Source organism: Ursus maritimus, unplaced genomic scaffold (genome assembly GCF_017311325.1).
Source record: "Ursus maritimus isolate PB19 unplaced genomic scaffold, ASM1731132v1 scaffold_19, whole genome shotgun sequence".
NCBI lineage: Eukaryota > Metazoa > Chordata > Mammalia > Carnivora > Ursidae > Ursus > Ursus maritimus.
Genome location: NW_024424341.1, coordinates 15,011,775 through 15,033,760, shown reverse-complemented (window position 1 = coordinate 15,033,760; position 21,986 = coordinate 15,011,775). Strand labels below are relative to the sequence as shown.

Genomic DNA, 21,986 nt, shown 5'->3' with positions numbered 1-21,986 from the left:
TGAGAGCACCATGGCCGAGATGGAGGCCTACGGAGTCACTGTCTAGATTCCCAGTCCTGCCCCCACCTTTCACTGTCAGCTGTGGGACCTTGGGCAAATGGTTCAACTAGGCTGAGTCCACTACATAGGAATTTTGTGGTTTGTTACTAACTAAAAACATGAAATAATAAATAATAAATTTTCATTTATTGGGTGCTTCCAACATGCCAGTCACGTGTTCTAAGTACTTTATAAAACGTAATTGATTGGGATGTGACTGTTGTTCCAGAACTACTTACATTCTTTAAATTCACATGTAAATAGCACATGTAATGCTAGTATTTCTGATAGCCATCTTTAATTTTTCTATCCAGCAGATGGAAAGGTTAGCAAGTAGCTGAGGTTTCCAGTCAGTACTGGATCAGAGATCCGTTTTCTCCTTTGCTAGTCCATCATCTCTTTCTTTAGGAGTGGGATGTGTTGGGGAGTTTTAGTGGCTCTGTGCTGATTTCAGATTCTAGATGTTGAGGAAATGGGAGTGGCAACAGGAAATGGGAGCCAGCAGCTGGGAAACAAGTTTGTAACTTGATGTCAGTGAACTGGTCTTCGCTCCTGGAAGACAAAATTACATGTAACGCTTTGGAAGAGCAGGTGTCTCACCATTTTGTTTCAGTTCTTCCATTTGCAAGTGCATGATATACAGCTGTTCAGAGCTATAACACGCGTTCCATTTGGCAGTTATCTAGAAAGCATTTTATTTTTAAAGTATGACATGGGTGTTTGAAATCTGTAAGTGCCCTAAATGTAACTACCTAAAGATCTGACACATATGCTATATGAGCCTGTATTTAACTTGATCTTAAACGTTCTCAAGGGCAGGCCCCATTTTTATCTTGATTTCTCTTTTCTAATTTAGACACTCCCTCTAACGTGACACGGTGTGCAAGATAACGCATTAGCCACTTGATTAGGTGACGTTGTTTTAAGGTTTTGTTTATTAACTTCAAAAGGAATCTCACTTCCGATTACTCTTGTGTATTTAAGCCAGTGAAGAAAAAGAAGATAAAACGAGAGGTTAAGATTCTGGAGAACCTTCGTGGTGGAACAAATATCATTAAGCTGATTGACACTGTGAAGGACCCTGTGGTAGGTGCCTGATGGTTGGGGGAGAAGGAGAAAGTGAGTGGGTGTATGAATGTGTGGTGAGACACAGAATGTCAAAATAATGAGAAGCATTATGACATAGTGGGAATGATTGTGTTCATCTTTACTACCGAGTAGTTTTGAAAACCAGAAAAAATGATGGCCCAAAGATGAAGTAGCCGCCACCACTTTTATAGAACCTTAAAGTGTGTATAGAAAAATCCCTGTCCCAGGGTTATCACCTCGCTTTGATTCAGCCTGTAAATGTTTGCGGAACGTCTTCTTTAAGCCCCTACTTTTCTCCCAATTTTGAAAGCTTATTACTACCAATTTGCCTTACTTTGCTTCGCTTAAGTAAGCCTGACATCTGAAAGTCTGGCCTTACCGGAGGAAGTACCAAATATGTGCACGTGGACACCTGGCATAGAGATCACAGCCCCACAGACCCTTTGAGGAAGGCATCTTGCTGTTTCTCATACTAGGCTTTAATTCAGTCTACCCCTGGGGCTCACCGTTGTAGATGCTGATATACTAAACTATTTTTGTTAAAAATGCTTACTTTGTAGCCATTTTAGATGTGCTGTTTAATTTTGTTTTCTCTTGTTGGGGAGTAACTTAAGTGTTTATGATTAGCTAGTTTTTATGTACCCACCTCCCATGGCATTTCTGGTCTTCGTCTGTGCTACCTCACCTATTTTCCTATCCTCCCATGCTAGCTTTTCCATGAAGAGGTAGGTCTTTGCTTCTCTCTGCTGAAGACATCATAGAGAAATGACATGCATTGACTGCTTACTGTGTGCTGGCACTGTTCTGGACCTCAGGGCAGTCCTCCGCAATCTACTGGAGTAGGTGCTGTAATTGGCCACATTGTTACATTGTACACATAGGAAAACTGAAGGCTGTGGGAGGTTCAGTAATTTGCTCAAGATTACACGGTATCATCGAACTAAAGAATCAGGAAAGTTTTGCCTTTGGGACCCTAAAAAGACTGAGAAGAATGCTTGTATGCTAGCTTCTAGCTAATTGGCATTAAAAATATGTCCCAGCCTGAGGAGCTCAGATCGATTTTAGAATGACTAACTCTGGACTCCCATCATCTTTGAAAATGGCCTGCAGTGTGAGCCAGTACATGTTACTGTTGTACCAGGGGCCTCTGCATTTTGTCTTTTTTTTTAAGTTAACAAAACTCGTGATACTTGTCTTACTGATACCGTAATGTGTTGCTTAAGGCATGTGTGTGTTTTATATAATATGGAACACAAGTAAATTAAAATTGGATGAAAACCAAGGAGGGGAGCCCTTCTCCTCTAACCTGTAGGGAAATGGGCTCACTTCCAGGCAGTAGAGAGATCTGGTGGTCTTGACGAAGCCCCACCCCCTTGGGGCTAGTGAGGAACCCTCTGACCAGTGCTGCCGGGACTGCTGCTCATTCTGACAAAGCCCCGTGTGCACGTACTGGGCCCTGTTTCCTAGGTAACTTTCACCTGCTTCCTTGAGCAAAACTTCCCAGCCATAAAGATTTCCAAGGTGATTTTCTTTCTATAACCCTTTAAGCCCCTGCTTTTCTCCCAATTTTGAAAGCTTATTACTGCTAATGAGCATTATTTTACCTTACTTAAGTAAATCTGACATTTGAAAAATTTATACAAGGAAATATTAGACATTTTGTACTCCATTGCATTAAATATTAGAGCACTTTAGAAATACTTGGTTATGTATGGTTTTTTTTTTTGTTTTTTTTTTTGCGGGGAGGAACACATCTACTTTGTAAATTGAGACATTCTCTAGTGTCTCTAGCCAAGGCAATAATTTCACATTATAGCCTACTGATAATCATAGATATTTTCCTTTTGGATTCTGAAAAGGCCTATGATAGATTCCAAAGACGTATGATAATTCTGTAAAATGCATCTGGCTTGCTAAACCAAGATGAAAACGTCACTCCTTTGTGGTTGGCAGACTGGAACACTGCAGAGTATAATTCTTCACATAATGTGCCAGGACCACTGACAGGTTGGTCAGAAAATACATCTCCTTTAAAAAAAAAAAAAAAGAAGAAAGAAAGAAAAGAAAAACCTTACGAAAAATGTCAACCATTTACGAAAGTAAAGTGAATAAGATAACGAACCTCCGTGCACACATCACTCAACTTTAGCAGGGCTGCAACTCGTGGCCAACTTTGTTTCATCTCCCTGCCACCCACTTTCCCACCACCCACCAACCCCACTTATTTCGAAGCAAATTCCAGACACATAATAGTCTCAAGAGGATACTTTCTTAATAGGCTCTCCCTGATGAATGAATCTCTTTTTCATTTAAGTGGGATTTGGGGATGGATCAGTACGACAGAAGGAAAGCACGTTTATTGTTTGAATACTTATAAGGCATTACTATTCTCTCTTGCAGTCAAAGACACCAGCTTTGGTATTTGAATATATCAATAATACAGATTTTAAGGTGCGTATATGCTTTTTCTTTCTGGCATGGGGTTAATGGGGGATGGGCAGGTGGTGATAAGTACTGTTGATACTGCAGAACAGGAGGGGGCCAGGAAAAGTCATTGGTGAGAGTGGGAAGTAACAAATCGGATTCCTTACCCGCATGAGTATAGGATGCCGAAAGTGGGTAGGGTTCTTGTATTTGGTGAAATTACTCATCACCGTTTGCTTACTCTGGGAATAGCTGCTGGGCTGGGTCTAAGCTAATGCCTCATCTATAGCACTCCTGTTTCAGACAACATCATTTCAGGTAGATATTTGATTTGCATAGGAATCTTTTCTTGCTGATAGGAAGTGATAAACGGATACAGGGCTCCTGTGAAAAGCAGGGCATGGGATTCAAGCTGTCAGAGTGTGTGTATTCACGGAACACTGTAGACAAAGCAAATGACACAGAAAAGCTAGTTAAGTGTAGCTGCGCTTTAGAAAAGCCCTGTCCTAGGTTATTTACTTTTCTTATATTTATAATGCAAATTAGTTTAGACTTGAAGTGTTCTTCTAAAAGCAAGGTTTTAAGCTGGTGTTTCATGAGTTTGTTTTTATTGTTGTTCAGAAACTGCAACCTTAACTTCTGGTAAGGTTTTTGGGGCCAGTTATTCTGAACATGGTAAAACATAATATGAAAACCAATATAAGAACAAGATATTGGTGTTGATTTTGAGGGGTGTTTGGAGAACTTTTAGGTGATTATAATACGGTGAGTGAATAAAAGGGTTGTGATTTTGTTGTGATGGAAGTTAGGGCCAAAACCACATCAGCAGTTCAAAGATGCCGGTATCAGGAGTGAAGCTTTTGGGTGCAAAGAAAAGAGCTTTATCTCACATTTAATTTTTCTTAGGTAATCACTGTAAAACAACTCTGAAATAAGGTTAATTAGTGGAAAATACGTAAAGGTGGATATTCTAATTTATGAAACAATAAGCAAATTTTATATACAGTGTAGCTTTTCCATGTGTAACAAGTTTCCTTGTTAGTGTGACTCCTTAAAGGTGAAGTCAGCAGTGAGCTCCGAACTAGGGTATAAATGTTTACATCAGCCTCACAGCGCTTAGCTAGTAGAGTTCTCTGCCGAGACACATGGCTGATCCCACTTTTGCTGTGAATGACCCAAGCTTATCAAGGTGTACATACACGAGTGGGAATGTGTGTGCATTTCTTAATGAAATCAAACATTTTCTGAAATACCAAAAGTTTAAAAGCTGGTCTTAATGAGACTTCATAGTGAAATGCCTAAGTTTTAAATGCTTCCGCTTCCTTAATGAGTTTTTACCAGTTGTCTGGCCACACACATAAAATTTTCTTATCAGCATTTTGTGTTTCTTAAATTGACAGCTGATTTAACAGCCTGCAGAAGATCGGTTAGCAGGAATTTTGAATTCCCTGGAGAAATCTTATTTCTTTTGCATCTTAACTCTCGAAGGGATGCTGTAATGGCACATTCTCTAGGGCCTTCCCTGAAAGAGGCCATGGAGAATTCATGTTTTTTGAGGCTTGCATATCTGAAAACGTTTTAATTTTATCTTTCCAATTAATGTACTCGCCATGGCATAGAATTTTGGGTTGTAACTAATAAGTTTCTCAGAATATTGAGGAGAATTTTCCAGTTTTACCACTGAAGCCGTCTGGTTTCACCTTATGTGATCTGGTTTTGGTTTTGGTTTCTTCTTTGGAAAGCTTTTAGGATTTTCTCTTCAGTCACAGTCTGTGAAATTTCACAATGATGTTCCTTCGAATGGGTCACTTTCATCTTTTGTTCTGGACACTTGCTGGGCGTTTTCAATCCAGAAACTCATGTCCTTCCGTTTTAGAACAATATTTTTAACATTCTTTGATTTTCTTCCCTTTCTTCTTTGTTCTCACCCTCTAGAAGTCATTCAAATATTAGACTTCATCTCTTAGCTCTGTTCTGTTCTCAGAACTTTTAAAAGTAGTATCGGTTCTTTTATGTAGTATCTTCTATTTTCTCACTGAGAATGTGTGGATTCCTTCCCCCTGCCCCCCGCCCCGTGATGTTTTCTTCTTCGTGTTCTTTTCTCGGTTTTTCTTTCAAATTCTTTTTTGTGTGTATTCTTGTTTTTTGTCTCTGTTACAGTTGTCTGAAATGTTACGGTTTTTGACTATCTACTTTTTAGAGTCATGAAATTACTGATGACTGGTGTCAGCTCCTGGAGGATACAAGCCTGGCTGCGGGCCTCCCGGCCCCAGCGGAGGAGCCCGTGGGGAATATTACTTTCACGTAATTCCCCATTTTCAGTGTGATGTTTTAAACTTGTTTTCCTGTTTTCAGCTGAATCTGGTGACTCTCTTTCATTGATCCCTGGGGTCACTGATTCCTGAGCCTTTCTGTAGTTCTTCCGTATGCGGTTGTCTGCTTCTGGACCCCCTCTGCTCTTGGCAGAATTTTCAGCTTTTTTTGGTCTGCTCTGTCAGTTGGACATTTTTGTCTTGCTTCAAAATGTCGTCTCTCCCATTCTCTTAGTTATTGTGAGTGAGTCCCCCAAGCCCCACTCCTTTTACCGTATGTTAGAGAAGCTTCAGGAGGAAGCGGGGGTAGGGGGTGTGTGCTCTGCCGTATCTGGAGGCCTGCGCATGGTCAGGCAAGCCCTGCTGTTTCAGTTAGCTTACAGGATTGTTAAATACCAGGGAGCAGATGCAGGTTTTGGAAGAGCAAATCCTGACAAGATGGTCGTTTTCTGCTCCTGATAGTATAACAGGCCACAAATAGGGAAATCAGCTAGTTTAATGCCCTCGTGCCCTTCAGGCTTTTTATTGTGTCCTGTGTCTGTCTAATTTATTAGAAACCTTGTTTTTATTTATTTCATTTTACTGATTAAGTGTATTATAGCTGGATTTAAGGTACCGCTCAGGGGAGGTTTGTCCCAGGTTTAATATCAGAGGTGAATCAGCAGTGATCCAACCTGTAGCCTGTTCTTTTCAGAATTTTGTATGGATGTAAGTGGTCATAAATTTTTATTCATAATTTCCTTTTATCGTCGACTCCTGATTATTCCTAACTTCATAAAATAAGTTGGGCAGCTTTTCCTTTCTAGTCTCTGAAAGTTTATATGAAATAGGGATTATCTACTTGTCTTTTGGGAGGGAAGGGAGACTTTGGACTATACTTTCCTTTTCACAATGTACATACGTATAAGTGAAGGGTTTATCCTGGTCTTTCATCTCTTTGTGAGTTTGTTTGGACGATATCTATTTCTAAAGTTGTCCACTTTCAATTTTATTTACGTAAAGTTGTTAATAGAATTCTCTCAGGGCTTAGAAACTTTAATATGTTTGTAATTATGTTTTCATTTACATTTTCAACATTATTTGTGCCTTTTCTCTCTTGTTAAAAATTACTGGTATTGCTAGAGAGCTCTCTTATTAATATTTTCAAAGAACGAGCTTTTGGTTTTATTGCTCAAATGTTTTTGTTTTTTCTATTTCCTTGTTTCTGCTCCTATCTTAATTATTTTCTTTCTTCCTCTCTTCTTTGTTCCTATTTTTTTTGTTGGGTTTTCATTGTTTTCCCCCTAACTTCTTGAGTCAAAGTCTGCTCATTTCATGTGTTTCTATTTTTCTTGATTGGTGGTAGGTGGGATTTAAGTCTGTGTAACCCCAAGCACCGCCTTAGCTACATTCCGTGGTTATGGAACTCACTTCTGTATAGTTTTCAAATTAGAGGTACAAATTCCAGGGGCACCTGGGTGGCTCAGTCGGTTGACTCTTGGTTTCGGCTCAGGTCATGATCTCAGGTGTTGGGATAGAGCTCTGTGTCAGGCTCGGCACTCAGCTCGGAGTCGGTTCATCCTTCCCTGCCTCTCTCCCTGCTCCTCCCCTGCACGTGGGCACATGTGGGCACATGCGCACTCTCTCAAATAAAGTCTTTATTTTAAAAAAAGAAGAAATACACATTCCAAACTTGTGGATTTGGGTTTTTCTCCCCAGATTTTGTACTTTGAAATATTTTAAACCTACTGAAAATGGGAAGGAATAATGTAATTAATACCCTCATGTTTTTCCCCTAGATTTACCAGTTGCTAATATTTACCACATTTGCTGTTTGTTCTCTTCCCTCCCTCTCCCTCCCTTCCCTCTTTATCTCTTTTTGTTGAAATCATCTCAAAGTAAATTGTAGGCATCATGATACTTCACTCCTAAATATACTAGCCCTGGAACTAGGTAGGACCTTTTGGTACCTGCCAATACTATCAGTACACTTAAGACATTTAATACTTCTATGATAATGCCATCTCATACACAGTACAGAGTTCATAGTCAAGAGTTTCCTGGTAGTTATTGTCCTAGGAATGTCCCGCATATCTGTATGTTTGTGAATAATGCAATGGAGGAGCCACATGGTTTTTCTTTCTTTTTTTTTTTTTTGTTAAGATTTTATTTATTTATTTGACAGAGATAGAGACAGCCAGCGAGAGAGGGAACACAAGCAGGGGGAGTGGGAGAGGAAGAAGCAGGCTCATAGCGGAGGAGCCTGATGTGGGGCTCCGTCCCATAACGCCGGGATCACGCCCTGAGCCGAAGGCAGACGCTTAACCGCTGTGCCATCCAGGCGCCCCGCCACATGGTTTTTCAACAAAAATACTCTTTTATTGTTGATTCCTAATTTGGCTGTGCTGTGTCCAGAGGAACATGACCTATATAATGCTGGTTATTTGGACTGTGTTGACGATTGCTTTGTGACTTCAGTGCACGGCCATTTTTTATATCAAACTTGTTAATTTAGTTCAGATCAGCTATGGCCTTACTGGTTTGGCCAGTTTCTCCTTGAAATCATCAGTTATGTTTCATATGTGTCAAAACGATCATAAAAAATACATCGTGACACTTAGAAAAAAGGACAAAACTTCCAAACAAAGGCATAGGAAAAGCCCGTCTCTCTATTAGTTGAAATGAACAGTTCATTGAGAGAGCACTCTCAAACATGACATTGTCTCAAGGAAGCTAAAATATAGTTTGCGGTAGAAAAAGTTTCTACTGAGACATGCTTCTCAATTTTCTATGCTTTTGTAAGGGTATAAATAAAAATGAATACACATTTTAAGCAAAATGTATCACCTGGACATGTTAAAGATTGGTAAGGCATCCTGAGTAGACTCCATTTGAGAAGACAGTAGACCCATATTGCTCTGTGGAGAATTTCTCAATCACTCCCTGAGAGGTGAGGGTGGGAGGATCTTCTTTATAAGACATGTTCAAGTGATTAGTAATAACTTTGATTAGTAATTTGTTCTGCTTCCTTAAATTTCTATAAATATTGACCTTGGTTTTATTCTGGATCTTGGGGTTCTGTGTTAATGCCAGTACTGGTGACGACTGCATTAAGCACCTTTCACTTTATATCCCACTTGCCCCGCTTTTTCTTCTTCCTGAGTGGGGACCACTGGGATTTCTGGACACAGACTGAGCTGTGTGTGTGAGGGACTCTGCAAGCTCTGTGTGCAGGGTGAGAGTTTGCTGTGTTGGTGATTCCCACGTGTGGCCGGCAACCTTCCTGAGCCCTGTGGTCCTGCTGAATGACAGTCCTCAGAGATGGGGCCCTGCAGCCTATAGTTGATCGTGATTGTAGCCGAAGCGCACGCACAGTCTCTGAGGAGCAACGAGTACACAGCGAGAGCGAGGCCCACGTGGGGCCATTCCGTTCTGGGTGGTGGTCTTAGACCAAGGGGGTTCTGAGGCTGTTGAGCAAATTGCCTTTTTTCCATTGTCCTCCTCAGACTTTCCGAGGTTAGTAAAAAGTCCCAGGATATTTCCACCTTGGGCCTTTTGAGCAGTCCTGGAGTAGGCCTGATTTCTGAGAAAAGGCCAGTGTGTTTTGAGGCTTTGGAACCAAACTGGGATTGGTGAATAGTTTCTTCCTCAACACCTTTGTAATCTTCTGGGAAGCATAGGCTTGTTTTGCTTTCAATAAGTCACTTATTTCATGAAAATATAAGCAAAGCTAACTTCCTGCCAACACTTTGCAGTTGGTTGGTTAGCAGTATTCTCCACATAGCTGGCCAAGAAGAATGGAGGAAAGTGTGGTTCTTGTGAAATTTCCCTTTATAACTTGTCATGGACTCTTCACACTTGTGTTTCCTGGAAGACAGTTTTAAAATTGTTCCATTGACTGGTGAACATTATCAAAGACAAATATTAATCGATTGCCTTCTGGGTGCAAGCTGAGAGCCACCATCGATGGGGTGGGTGTATACCACACATGCTTCTCCGCTGTTGTTATCCGAGCACTTAGAATATGGACCAGGTTGTATGGTGGCCCCTTGTATATTTGGGGGAAGGAAAGCAAAGATCTTGAGTCAGCAAGTTGGTGACTACCACCAGCCACAGCACCCATTTTTCCCTCATCGTGTGTGGCCTGATATGTGGGGATGCTGGCATGAGACTTGGTGTGCGGGCAGAGTGGAGCAGCCCCTTGTTGCTCACAGCCAAGTGAGGTTATCTTGAGAACCTCAGGTCACTGCAAGTACCTGAGTGAGGAACATTAACTCTGGGGACACGACTGCTGTCCGTGTCCGCTGAACACCCCAAAGGGCAAATAAATAGCCAGGGGATTCAGAGAAGGAAGGGACCACTGTTGGCTAAGGGAGAGGGGCGGGGTCTTCTAGAATCGTGGGAAGTTGGGACACTGGAGAAGGAAGAATGGAGTTGGGGACTCCCGGGGGCAGCAATGGAGACAGAGCTGCAGAAGTCGGAAGAAGCCAGACTGTGGACCCTGGTGAGTCCTGAGTTTTAGGCCCAGGTGGTAAAATGTTACAGATGTAGTTGGGTCTCCTCCTACCCAGAGCTCCTGAGAAGTGAGAGTGAATGTCAGCCTGTCATTTGGGACTTCATAATGTATTAGGCCTAACCACTATATTCATTTAGTGTTTTATGTTACATAAAATTGATATTGGTTGGAGTAGCTAGAAATATCATGTTGGCAGTCCAAGGACATTTATTGTCATGCCTTAACACCATTTACACAGATGCTTCGTATAGATACCGCACGATAGGAGAGGAAAGCCTTCCACAGATAAAAGTCCAAAAGATAAAATAGCCCATATTTGTTCTCTGGTAATAAAATAGTCCAACCCTCTGAGGGTTAGAAAATGCTCGCTTCACTTTCGTGGCCTGTTTATTGACTTGAGGTTCAACTTGGCACAGTCTCTGGGAGTGATCTCCTTAATTCTCAGAGGAGGAGCTGGTTTGACACCCACAGAAATGGTATCTTCAGCCTGGGTCTGTACATGCGGGTTGTTGGTATGCTGGCTGGGAAGCCTTCCTTGCTGTGCAGAGCTGGAGGAGAACAGGACAGTTGGATGTTTGGCTGTTACGCAGTCGAATTCCTCCTGAGCAGAAGTGGTAGCGTGTGTGTGCTGCTGTTCCCAGAGTAGTTCCCAGCCCAGGCACCACCAGCGGACTGGTCTGTATGGTCTCATTCCCTCCGCTGCCCTGAGTTGGCTGCTGCCTGAGGTTGATGAAGGCAAATATTTTTACCAAGCTAGAGGGAGAATTACTTTTATTCAACAGGGGAAATTCGAGAAAGAAGCTAAATCCTAGTGTTCTTAGAAGATGTTAAATTTTATTCTTGGCAAATTGTTTATCTTTTTGAACAGGTAATGTATTTACATGGATCTAAAATATAAAATGGTATGCAATGAAAAAAATCTCCTTTATTTCCCTGTGCTCCAGCTGTCCATCCCCCACACGCATATATATGAAGCCATGTTTTATTTATGTCTTTATATCATTCTTATAACTACAAACAAATAGGGATGTGTAGTTTTGCTTCCCCTGCCTCACACAGACACATTGTATAGGTCGTCAGTGCTCCTTAGGGAACTCTCCTCTATCACTGGAGTCTTCCAATAAAGAAACAAAGTATGTTTAATAAAGTTGTGCTGAGTAATATTACAGAAAGCGCTGCTTGGGACTTATGGGGAAACAGATCTACTTGGAACTGATTACCAAAAATAATAGTATTAGTATAGTTTCTGATGATTTTAATGAACATGGATGTATTAATGCTACTCTGTCTCCTAGAAATGGGAAAAAAAAAAAAGACTCCCAGTGGGTGTGTCTTTGTCCCAGTATGAGAACTCTTTGTGTGTCCTTTTGGCCTGGAATCATTTTCAGTAGCGGTCTCTCTCCTTTTTTCTCTCTCTCTCTCACTCCCCAACTGCTCTGTTAAGTCTCTTTACCATCTCCAAGGGCTAGAGCTGTCACTTTTCTCCTGTTTCTTTGATGAGCAGATCGGCTGTGTTGCCGCTTTTTACCACATGGGCCGATGAAGTTCTTCAAGTTCTGCTCTCCACTCAGAACTTTGTTCTCTAACGGACACTGTGCTGCTCTAGTGGGGTTAGTTTGTTTGAAGGGTAGTAAGGATATGAGGACGATTGGACAACTTGGACTTCATCTCATAATAATGTAATTTGGGGTGTTGAAATCATGGAGCATTGAACAAGTTTTTAAAAGATCCGCATTGAATTAAATGTTTCTCTCCCTTGGAATTCCTTCCCCCCACCCCAACAAAGAAAGAAGTATTACACCCTTCTCCTTGGTCTTTGTTCTCATTTGTTCCAGATCAGGTGGTAAAAAGTCCTGGAGTTCTTTAGTGACTTAAGCAGTAAGTTTACAGAGAATGATGACCAATATTTAGGGTGACAAGAGGCAATGAGACTAAAGTAACTTTTTCTTTTCTGAAATCTGTTTCAGCAACTTTACCAGATCCTGACAGACTTCGATATCCGGTTTTATATGTATGAGCTACTTAAGGTAAGTGGCATTCATAAGCAGTGACCTTTTTCAGGTATGTTCGTTGAAGGAGAAGTTCTTGAGAGAACGAAGAGAACTCAGGCAGACTCTTTCTTGCTTCTTAGAGAATTTAGTGAGGTTTTTATTTCTGTCTTTTAATTATTTTTAAGTAGGCTCCACGCCCAGCATGGGGCTTGAAATCACGACCCTGAGATCTGGAGTCACAGGCTCTATTGACTGAGCCAGCCGGGCACCCCAGGGGGGGGTTTGTTTTAACTTACATTGAGATCTCTGTCATGGGATCTTTACATAGAAACTTTGAGTGGAACTGAGAAAGATGGCCACATCAAGAGATACCAGGAACATTATGCCAGAAATCAGAACCTCCTTCTTCATAGCTTGTACTGGTCCTTGGATTTTCTTTTTGCTGCATAATTAATACTGTTAGTTTTCACTGCATAACACATCACCCAGAACTTAACAATTTTTTTAAAAATTATTTATTATTTCTTCTAATTCTGTGGGTTCCTGGGTGAGTCTTTTGCCGGGGGCAACTTGACTGGGGCACATTGGTCTAGGATGGCCTCATTCACATATCTGGGATGATAGCTGAAATAGCTGAAGGCTCCTTCTGCAGGGGTTAGTCTAAGCTGCTTCTTCCCATGGTGGTCTCAGGGTTCCTAACAGCACGAGAGGGCAAAGTTTGATGTGTAAGTACTTTTCAAGCCTCTGCTTGTATCATTGTCTCCTAATGCCTGTTGGCCAAAGCAAATCCTGGCCAAACCTAGATTCAAAGTGTGGGGAAATAGACTTCACCTTTTGATGGGCAGAGCATTGATGTCACAGTGTGGAGGGACATGCGTACTGGGAGGGCAGGCATTCGTGGCCATCTTTCTCTGGCCATCACTCATAATCCCCTTCCCAGCCTACTCTGCAGCCTTGACTGACCTGGACACGCAGGGAGAGGTGATGGGTGGTCCTTCTAGGAGATCTAGTAATCTCCCAGACGCAAATTTTGAAGCATTACTGGTTGATGGAGGAATGATCTTTTTTAGTTTGTCTAGGTAAACACTTAGATAAGGAATTCCAAAAATGGCTTGTAAAATGGTATAGACCAATGGCTCCTAATTTGTTTTGAGTCATGGATCATTAAGAATCTAATGAGAATGTGTAAAGTCCCCCCAAAATGCATGAATAAATATACAGTATTACATATTACATACAGTATTACATTTATGGGGGGTGTGGATCTCAATTTAAGAACCTCTGAAAGATAGAGATGACTAAGTTATTGGCATTATTGAAGAAAATTGCCAAGATGGAGTTTTGATGGGATTGTGAACAGTTACTTGAACAAAATCCCACGTTTAATTAAGGATAAGGTTTAGGGAACGGGGGTTTGAAGAACTAGCTCTGTGAGGTAAATGTGTTTTCTTAGAAGCCCTTATAACAGACCACTTGTCATTAGTACCAAGGTGGTGGATTTAAGGGTCCACTCTTAGAACTAATGGGTCTTTCTTTTGTCAATAAGATCAGAAACATGTGAAGGTAGAGCTTGGTTTATCACACCTTTCTGCGTGTCCTCCAGATTTGAAGGCATCGTGGGGAAGAGGTTTGCGGTGTTGTGGCCTTACGAGCTATCAGGTTCCCTGGAAGTGCTTTCCGGAGAACCCCATGCATCCACCCAGTGAGAACTGCAATCCAAATCTCACAATCGATTATTTTTTTTTTAAGTAAAGTGTTAAGGTTTTGTGGTTTTCACTTAGCACACCAAAGATGAAGATTGTAATGTAGCACAGTTGTGCTTCGGTCAGGTGAAGACACCCCGATGACGCAGGTCTTCACGGGCTGGTAGTTCAGACGGTACCATGTGTCTGATATCCCTTCTGCATTCCGTAGGCAGTGGCAGACAGTAAGGGCATGCTTTCTGCTAATGAGGCACAGAACCCCACATGAAGCTTGAAAAATGTCTTTCATGCTTAATGGTCAGATAATACGATTTTGAAACTGAAATAACTCCCCCAAGGAATTTAAAAGCATGTCAGCGACTCCACAGGGAGTCTGACTAGTGAACTTGGCAAAAGAATTAATTCCCTTCCTGTACTTGTTCAGCGTCTGCTCTCCTCAGGTATTTCTCACATCCCAGGTATTATGGTCCTAATTAGTTCATTCCTTTGGGCAAAGACTAGGCAAAATAACAGAATCAACACTTGCTAAATTTTCTCTTTGGGGGGACAAAATGGGGATGAAGAAGAGGAAATCTTCAGTTTCACAGAAAATGTAGAAGAAACTGAGGCTAGGGCTATGGAGTGGTTGCTGAGTACACAGTGCAGTCTCCTGATTCAGATCCGGGGAGGTCTGTCCTCAGGAGCCCTGGTTTCATAAGACACTGCCACAAAGCCATTGTGGAATCTCGCTACACCTGTTGTTGTGAAACAAAACAAAGAGAAAAATTAAATTGAAGTAGAACTTCCATAAATGAATAAATCTTAAGTGTACAGGTTTTTGGGGTTTTACATAAGTGAAACCTTCACCCAGATCTATATAGTACTATGCTGCCCAATACAGTAGCTGTTGGCCACGGGTAGCTATTTAAATTTTAATTAAAATTTAAAATTCCTTTCCTTAATCACAGTAGCCACATTTCAGTGGCCTCATGTGACTAGTACCTACCATATTAGACAGTGCAGATCTAGAATATTCCTGTCATTGCAGAAAGTTCTGCTGGACAGGGCTGGTAGAGAATATTATGAATACCCCAGAAGGCTCTCATGTGCCCCTTCTCTTCAGGATCTCCTTTTCTGAAGATACTATTCTCACTCCTACCACCATAGTTTAGTTGTGGCTATTTTTTTAAACCTTCATATATAAAGCATCATACACTGTCTACTTTTTTGTGTCTGGGGAAAGCAAAATTTGTTTATTCCTGGAATGCTGATCCTAGGGATCATTCTCTGACCTAGTCCAGTGGTTCTCAACCAGGTCAGTTTGGCAAAATCTGGAACCATTTTTGGGTGTCACAATTGGGAAGAGTGCTATTGGCATCTGGTGGGAAGAGGCCAGGGATTCTATTAAACATCCTGCAGTTCCCCACAACAAAGAATTATCTGGTCCAAAATGTCAGCAGTGCCGAGGTGGAAAAACCCTAATTTTTTCCTGTGGAAAACTCCCCTAGAAGCACTCAGTGCCAAGCACATAGTAGGAAGCACAAGATGACGGTTGCTGTGATTATTACCTAAGGAGGAAATCATGGCACTCAGGTAGGCTGCAGTGCTTTTGAAGGCAAGCCAGAGAGCCTAATTTGAAATGTATGTTAATAGTTACTGTGGTCACAAAGGGAGAATTAGAAGCAAATACCCAAAGAAAAAATGGTGAAAGATAAAAATGGCTAAGAATTAAAAAAAAAAAAAAAAAAGGTTTGAATCAGTGCTTGTCCAGAGAAGATACAGGATGTCAACTTGATCACCCAGTAAGGAAATACAATTCAAACCCACAGTGAGGTCCCACCTCAGACCCACCAGAACGGAGATAATGCCAAGGATGAACCAGTGACAAGATGTGGCGAACCGGAACCTTCATATGTGCCTCCTGGGCATGTAAAATGGAGCAGGCACTTTGGAAAACAATAAGGCAGACTCTTAAAAAGGGTGATGTAATAACCGACAGCTCAGCACTTTGACCCTCTAGAGTCTGCGTGAAAGAAATGAAAGCCTGTGTCCCCTCAGAGACAAATATTTATAAGCAGTATTATTCATAATAGCCCCAAACTAGAAACCCCCAGATGTCCGTCAGCTAGTACAGCCGTGCAGTGGAGTACTACTCAGCAAGAAAGAAGGAACAAGCTGAGTCTCGGCAACATTGTGCTGAGGGAAAGAAGACAGAGTACTGTATATTGTATTGTTTCACTTTATGAATGCCCAGAAAAAGCAGATCGGTAGTAACAGCAGATTTGTGGCTATGGCTGAGGTAGGGAGCAAAGGGGAATGGAGACTGATCACAGGCAAGCTAAAGGGGAATTCTTGGGATGATGGCAAGTTCCAAGACTGGACTGTGGTGCTGGTCACACAACTCTGAATGTGCTAAAAGAAATCACTGACTTATATGCTTAAAATCTTAATCTGTATATCATCTATCTTGTAGGAAGCAATATCTTCCCTTAGAGTAAAAATTGAATTCTTAAAGGCCAACTGGTTCAGGGGTTGTTTTTAAAAGAAAATACTAATACTAGAATACTTGGTAATCTCGAAAGTCCACGGGGATGGGGGGGGCATTGGGCTAAAAGACAAGCCACGTTGAACAACGTGTTGGGATGTCATTCTTCATCCCCACGGTGACTCTTGCGTGCCATTTGAACCACTATGAGAGGGGACTCCAGTGAGTTTCCCAGATCTGGTTTTGAACCCATCGAGTTAGACCAATAGATTAATGTAGGATTTCTAAATCTAGGTGGCTGGTGAAGTGTAACCTACTTAACACCTCAGTAGGAAGAGTGTCCATGTCCCCTCCCTAACATAGCCCCCTTCCCACCAGCCAGCATAGTGTGCACAGAGAGCAAGGGGTTCCTTCTGAAGCACGTCTCCTCTGTTACAGACAGGAAGCTGCCCCTTGGGAGACTATCCAAGTCAAGCTGTCACAAATAATAATATGCTTGCATTGGGGGTTGGTAGACGGTTTGCTTACTTTTCTCTGTGCTTTCTTATCTAATAGGCTCTGGATTACTGCCACAGCAAGGGAATCATGCACAGGGATGTGAAACCTCACAATGTCATGATAGATCACCAACAGAAAAAGGTACCATTGCAGCCAGGCAGCAACAAGGCTTTCCGTGGAAGGCCTAGGGCAGACCACAGCGCTGGCCAGTACCTAGGTGGTACTGCAGACCCGTACTACTTTCTTTGGCAGACTTGTGTTACTGTTACCTCTTCAGTCTCCGGTGTTGCTTTCTACTTTGCAGAAGCATGGTACACAAGGAAAGTAGACAGCCGAGCCTCACTGTAGTCCCTTGTTTATTTTGGTCGTGGTTTTCTAGAGGGCCTCAAAAAGAAACTCTAGCTGATGGTTTCTGCTTCTTCTAATGGCCCTCAGACCAATCAATCTGCCTGGCCTTAAAAGTACACTTGGGTCCCTCGTATTTTTGCTATCCAGTTCTGGTTGTCCTGGTTGGTGAGTAAACGCATCAGCTACTAGGAGGTGAATGAAAAGCTGGAGCAGTGCTTCAGTCCTGGACTGGGGCCTGGTGCCCAACCCTCTCAGTGTGGCTAGAGCTTGTAATGGAAGCTGTTAATGACGGGGGAGTGTGTTCCACGTGCCAGGGGTACGGACGCAGAGTAAAAAGCTTAAGCTTGATTGATCTGAAGAGAATGATAAGCCAGGATCATTTAAATTTTTAAAAAGATAAAGTAAATAAGATTCTGAGGGCTCTGCTCTAGAAGTGACCTCCCCCACAGTTGCTGAGTTATTTTTGCCAGTGCACTTGCTAACATTTTTTTGTGGCCCATGTAATTGTTAGCTAATGTGATGTGGCCTTGTTCTAAGGCACAGGCGTCTAGAAACACTCCTTCACGTGTTCGGTTTCTGTCATGTTTGTAGCTGCGACTGATAGACTGGGGTCTGGCAGAGTTCTACCATCCTGCTCAGGAGTACAATGTCCGTGTAGCCTCAAGGTACTTCAAGGGCCCGGAGCTCCTCGTGGACTATCAGGTAAAACTCTTAGCCAAGCACCTCCGCCTTCTTTGTATGTTTCCTTAGGGCTTCTCCTCATTTGCTGTTTAGTCAGTCAGTTTGGATATATTCAAAACCCCAGCCCAGAGCGATAATTTCAGATTTTTCTCCGTGACGTTTTTTTTTTCCTTTGAATTCTAAAATATGTGCAAAGGTCAACTGAAGACTAGAAATCCAGATCACAGAAACGCATTTGTAACACCCTTCACTGACAGGCTGACCTTATTTCCCCAGATGTATGATTACAGCTTGGACATGTGGAGTTTGGGCTGTATGTTAGCGAGCATGATCTTTCGAAAGGAGCCCTTCTTTCACGGACAGGACAACTATGACCAGGTGAGCAAACACTGACTGGCTCTTCCCCGTGTGGGGACTTAGGCCAAGGAAGTGGAGTCCCATGACAGGGATGCTATCCTCGAGCCGCTAAATATCACTCGATGACTGCACAGAAGTTTTTCTTCAGGGTACAGAGTTTCATGACATTTTGTCTGTGGTTACCATGTCCCCAAACGTAGAGACAGATAAAGCTCTCTTATGCCCAACTTCCAGAGTGAGTCTGTGAAGAAGTCAGGCAGTCCTTGTCTAACAGAACCGGACTGTAGGCATTAGATTGTGATGCCCCCGTAATTGTCAGCTTCTGGAAGATTATTGTCGTAAGTTGTTACCATTTTAAAGGCAGATTGGAAATTTGTTTTGTGTGAACATCGTGTCGTGGGGTCTGCTGCCTGTCGGCCCCAGGCTCCAGCCTGCATCTGGTCCCTGGGGACTCGGTAATGTGGAAGCCCCTTAATGCCTTGGGACAGCGTCCTCACAGGCTTGCAGTGAGCTCTGTGCTCAGTGATTTGGTCAGTTTGTTTTGTGTTTCAGCTTGTTCGCATTGCCAAGGTTCTGGGTACAGATGAGCTGTATGGGTATCTGAAGAAGTATCACATAGACCTAGATCCGCACTTCAACGATATCCTGGGACAGTAAGTAAGAGAGAGGGAGAGGGAACGAGGGTTTTAACTTACGCCGTTTCAGAAGCGGGAATGTTCACCAAGATCACTTGCTAATCATAGCAAAATTGAAACCTTCTTTTTTTCTCCGTATTTTTTTTTAACTTGCTTCGAGGTATTTGGGCATTGTTTACATGTGTCTTCTGCGCATTGTACTTCTCTAAGAGGTAACCTGTCAGTCAGTAGAAAATGGAAGACAAAATCCTATTACAGAAGAAAGCTTTCTGGTACAGCATATGCTTCTTTTAATGGAAAATCTTAGAAAGCTGTGATTCTTCTTTGAGTAAGAGATTTATAGTTTTTTTCTTGTTCTGTGTAATGGATTTTCTCCAGGGCAGCAAACTTTAAAGCATATTTGCAGGTACAGTGCAATAGTGTTGAAAAGAAAATGCGTTGACAGTTTTCAAACAGTGTTTTATGGGGCCTCTGTGTTTCTGAGGCTAGCTCTAAATATTTCTGCTGAGCGACAAAAATAACTCCGTCACCTCTTTGCCTCACCAGAATGAACTAAAAGCCTGAGGCATAAGAAATGATCTAAGAAGGTGCCACAAATTCTAAATCAGATATAGAAGTTTTAGCTCCTTTTATGTATCAGAGAGCACGGTTTTTGTTTCAGGATGCTGCGGGTGTCCCTGTGGGGGGTGGGGCAGATACCAGTGAGGAAGAGATTTAACGAGCTTGAAATCAGTGCAGTATTCTAAGATTTTGTTGCCTTTAGCCCTAGTAACATCAGGATTCTTGTTGAATAGTATCTCAGTACTAACGCTTGCCTTTCCTTCTCAGACATTCACGGAAACGCTGGGAAAACTTTATCCATAGTGAGAACAGACACCTCGTCAGCCCCGAGGCCCTAGATCTTCTGGACAAACTTCTGCGATACGACCATCAACAGAGACTGACTGCCAAAGAGGCCATGGAGCACCCGTACTTCTGTGAGTGCCCAGGGGTGTAGTTTATTAAAGAAAAAATTCTTCTGTTCTTTATCTTTGAGGCCAGTCAAGAGAATTCTAGGTATTTGGATTGAATCGTCCTTGGAATTTGGCCTCATTAGTTCTAGACTGTTGAGACGGCTTTGCAGTTCCGTGTCTGGACCTGCAGGGGTGTTTGCTTGTCCCCCTCCCATAGCTCTCCTTGACTGTGGTCTGTGGACCGTTTCCCTTGGCCCTGAGTTGATAGATCACAAGTACCTAAACATTGTTTTCAGATATCTACGTCGGTGTGGAAACCTAATCAAAGATATTTTCCCCTCGAAAAACAAGTAGTTAAAAGTAAATAAGGTGACTGTAGTATATTTTTAAAGAAGGAAATGAGTTAAATAAATAACAGGAATTTGAGGAAAGGAAAGCAGGTGTGGAAAAACCTCACTAAAATCCTACCTCAGTTAAAGAATTTTTAGGTCTCCCTTCAAAGTGTGTGTATATATCCGGTGCCTATGGTTGCTTATTGTCGACATGTGTACACTCCTCCTCCCCCAATAAAGTGTGTCTCAAATAAACTTTCCCCTTAATTGCTGGCAACGTGAGATGATTTAGTCCAGGCACAGAGGAGACTGGGGATAAAGGTTATGGGACCCATCTCAGCTCATTCTCTGAATCAAGAAGAAAACCTTCAGCCTATCTGTTGGCTTGGCCAGTACGCTATCTTCCTTTCTTTTCTTCTCCTCTGGAGAGTAAGCAAATCTTACTTGAATAATACAAATCTTGAACCCGCTGGCCCATAAGCATTAGTAGACAACAAATTGGAAGGGTTTTACCCTTTGTCCTTCTAGACCTCAGACAAGTGCAACTCAGGGGTCCTCTTTCCAATTTCTGGCACAGGAAGCTATTTTCACCCTTGAGTTAGATCCAATTAAGAATTCTGATGTTTGTAATATGTAATTCATGATCCGTCTACTTTTCTGAATACATATCTGCTGTAAAAAAAAAAATGTGTTTCAAATAACTGTTGCTTAAAATTGATAGGTCTTCTAATGGCTCTTTTCATTCCTTTGCTCCCAAGTGCTCATTACTGCACATGATTTGAAGAAATTGGGGGTTGGATCTGACATTAGTATTCAAGGAAAATAACACATAAGAAGATTAGTAGTGATTTTGAACAGTGGGAAGTCAGTGTTCATGGGCCTCTGTTTTCCAGGAGTCTCTGTAGTTGAACTTGCCCTCTGAGGGAAGTGAAAGAGTTGACTAGAAGAGCAAATTCCCCTGATTATTTTTCAGTGTCTGATTTTTCTCTAACCTTAGTTCTGTAATTTCTTTTGTCCTTCTGACCCTGGCTTTCCCATCAGTCTGTCTGTCTCTCCCTACCCCACTGTGGAAGGGGGTTTGTCGTGATGGTGTCTCCCACACGTTCCAGCCCAGATTCGGCTGACTTCCATCCTGTTTTTTTGCAGATCCCGTGGTGAAGGAGCAGTCCCAGCCTTCTGCAGACAATGCTGTGCTTTCCAGTGGCCTCACGGCAGCCCGGTGAAGACTTGGAAGGCGACGGGTAATGCGGCATTGATGCTTGCCAATAAAACCAACCAACCAAACACAAATCTTGAAGGAAAACTACAATGTGATAGAAAGAAATTCTAGTCATTCCTTCTAAATGCAAAGAAGAGTAAAGACCTAACTGTCTGTCAAAAAGAAAGAAATCCCCCAGTACTAGTCTACAGGGAGCTGCCGTTGTGGCAGCGTGACGATGCACATAGTTCAGGATCTGAGGGAACGCTCCCTTTGGAATGCATGGGAGAGGAGAGACTCGGAGTTGTTGTCCATTTACTTTTATTTAACAGGAGACCACTGTTGAATTAACCCGTTCAGTCAACAAGCTCTGAATATCTGACTTCCTATCTATTCCACTGTGGTCTGGGTTTCCTTTGGTGAGATTCAGGCTCAAGTTTTAGCAAAACGTCAGCAGTCTGTACTGA

General features: G+C 42.2%; 1 protein-coding gene across 1 annotated transcript in view; it reads left to right on the top strand.

Moving 5' to 3' along the window:
* Positions 1 to 21,562, top strand: part of CSNK2A2 (casein kinase 2 alpha 2) — a 31,381-nt gene extending 9,819 nt beyond the window's left edge. The window contains exons 4-12 of the mRNA XM_040633088.1: positions 1,024 to 1,125; positions 3,529 to 3,579; positions 12,327 to 12,386; positions 17,073 to 17,156; positions 17,955 to 18,065; positions 18,321 to 18,422; positions 18,954 to 19,054; positions 19,865 to 20,013; positions 21,468 to 21,562. Coding sequence (XP_040489022.1) covers positions 1,024 to 1,125; positions 3,529 to 3,579; positions 12,327 to 12,386; positions 17,073 to 17,156; positions 17,955 to 18,065; positions 18,321 to 18,422; positions 18,954 to 19,054; positions 19,865 to 20,013; positions 21,468 to 21,544 — 837 coding nt within the window. The 3' untranslated portion in view covers positions 21,545 to 21,562. The remainder of the gene's footprint in view (positions 1 to 1,023; positions 1,126 to 3,528; positions 3,580 to 12,326; positions 12,387 to 17,072; positions 17,157 to 17,954; positions 18,066 to 18,320; positions 18,423 to 18,953; positions 19,055 to 19,864; positions 20,014 to 21,467) is intronic.
* Positions 21,563 to 21,986: the final 424 nt, after the last annotated feature.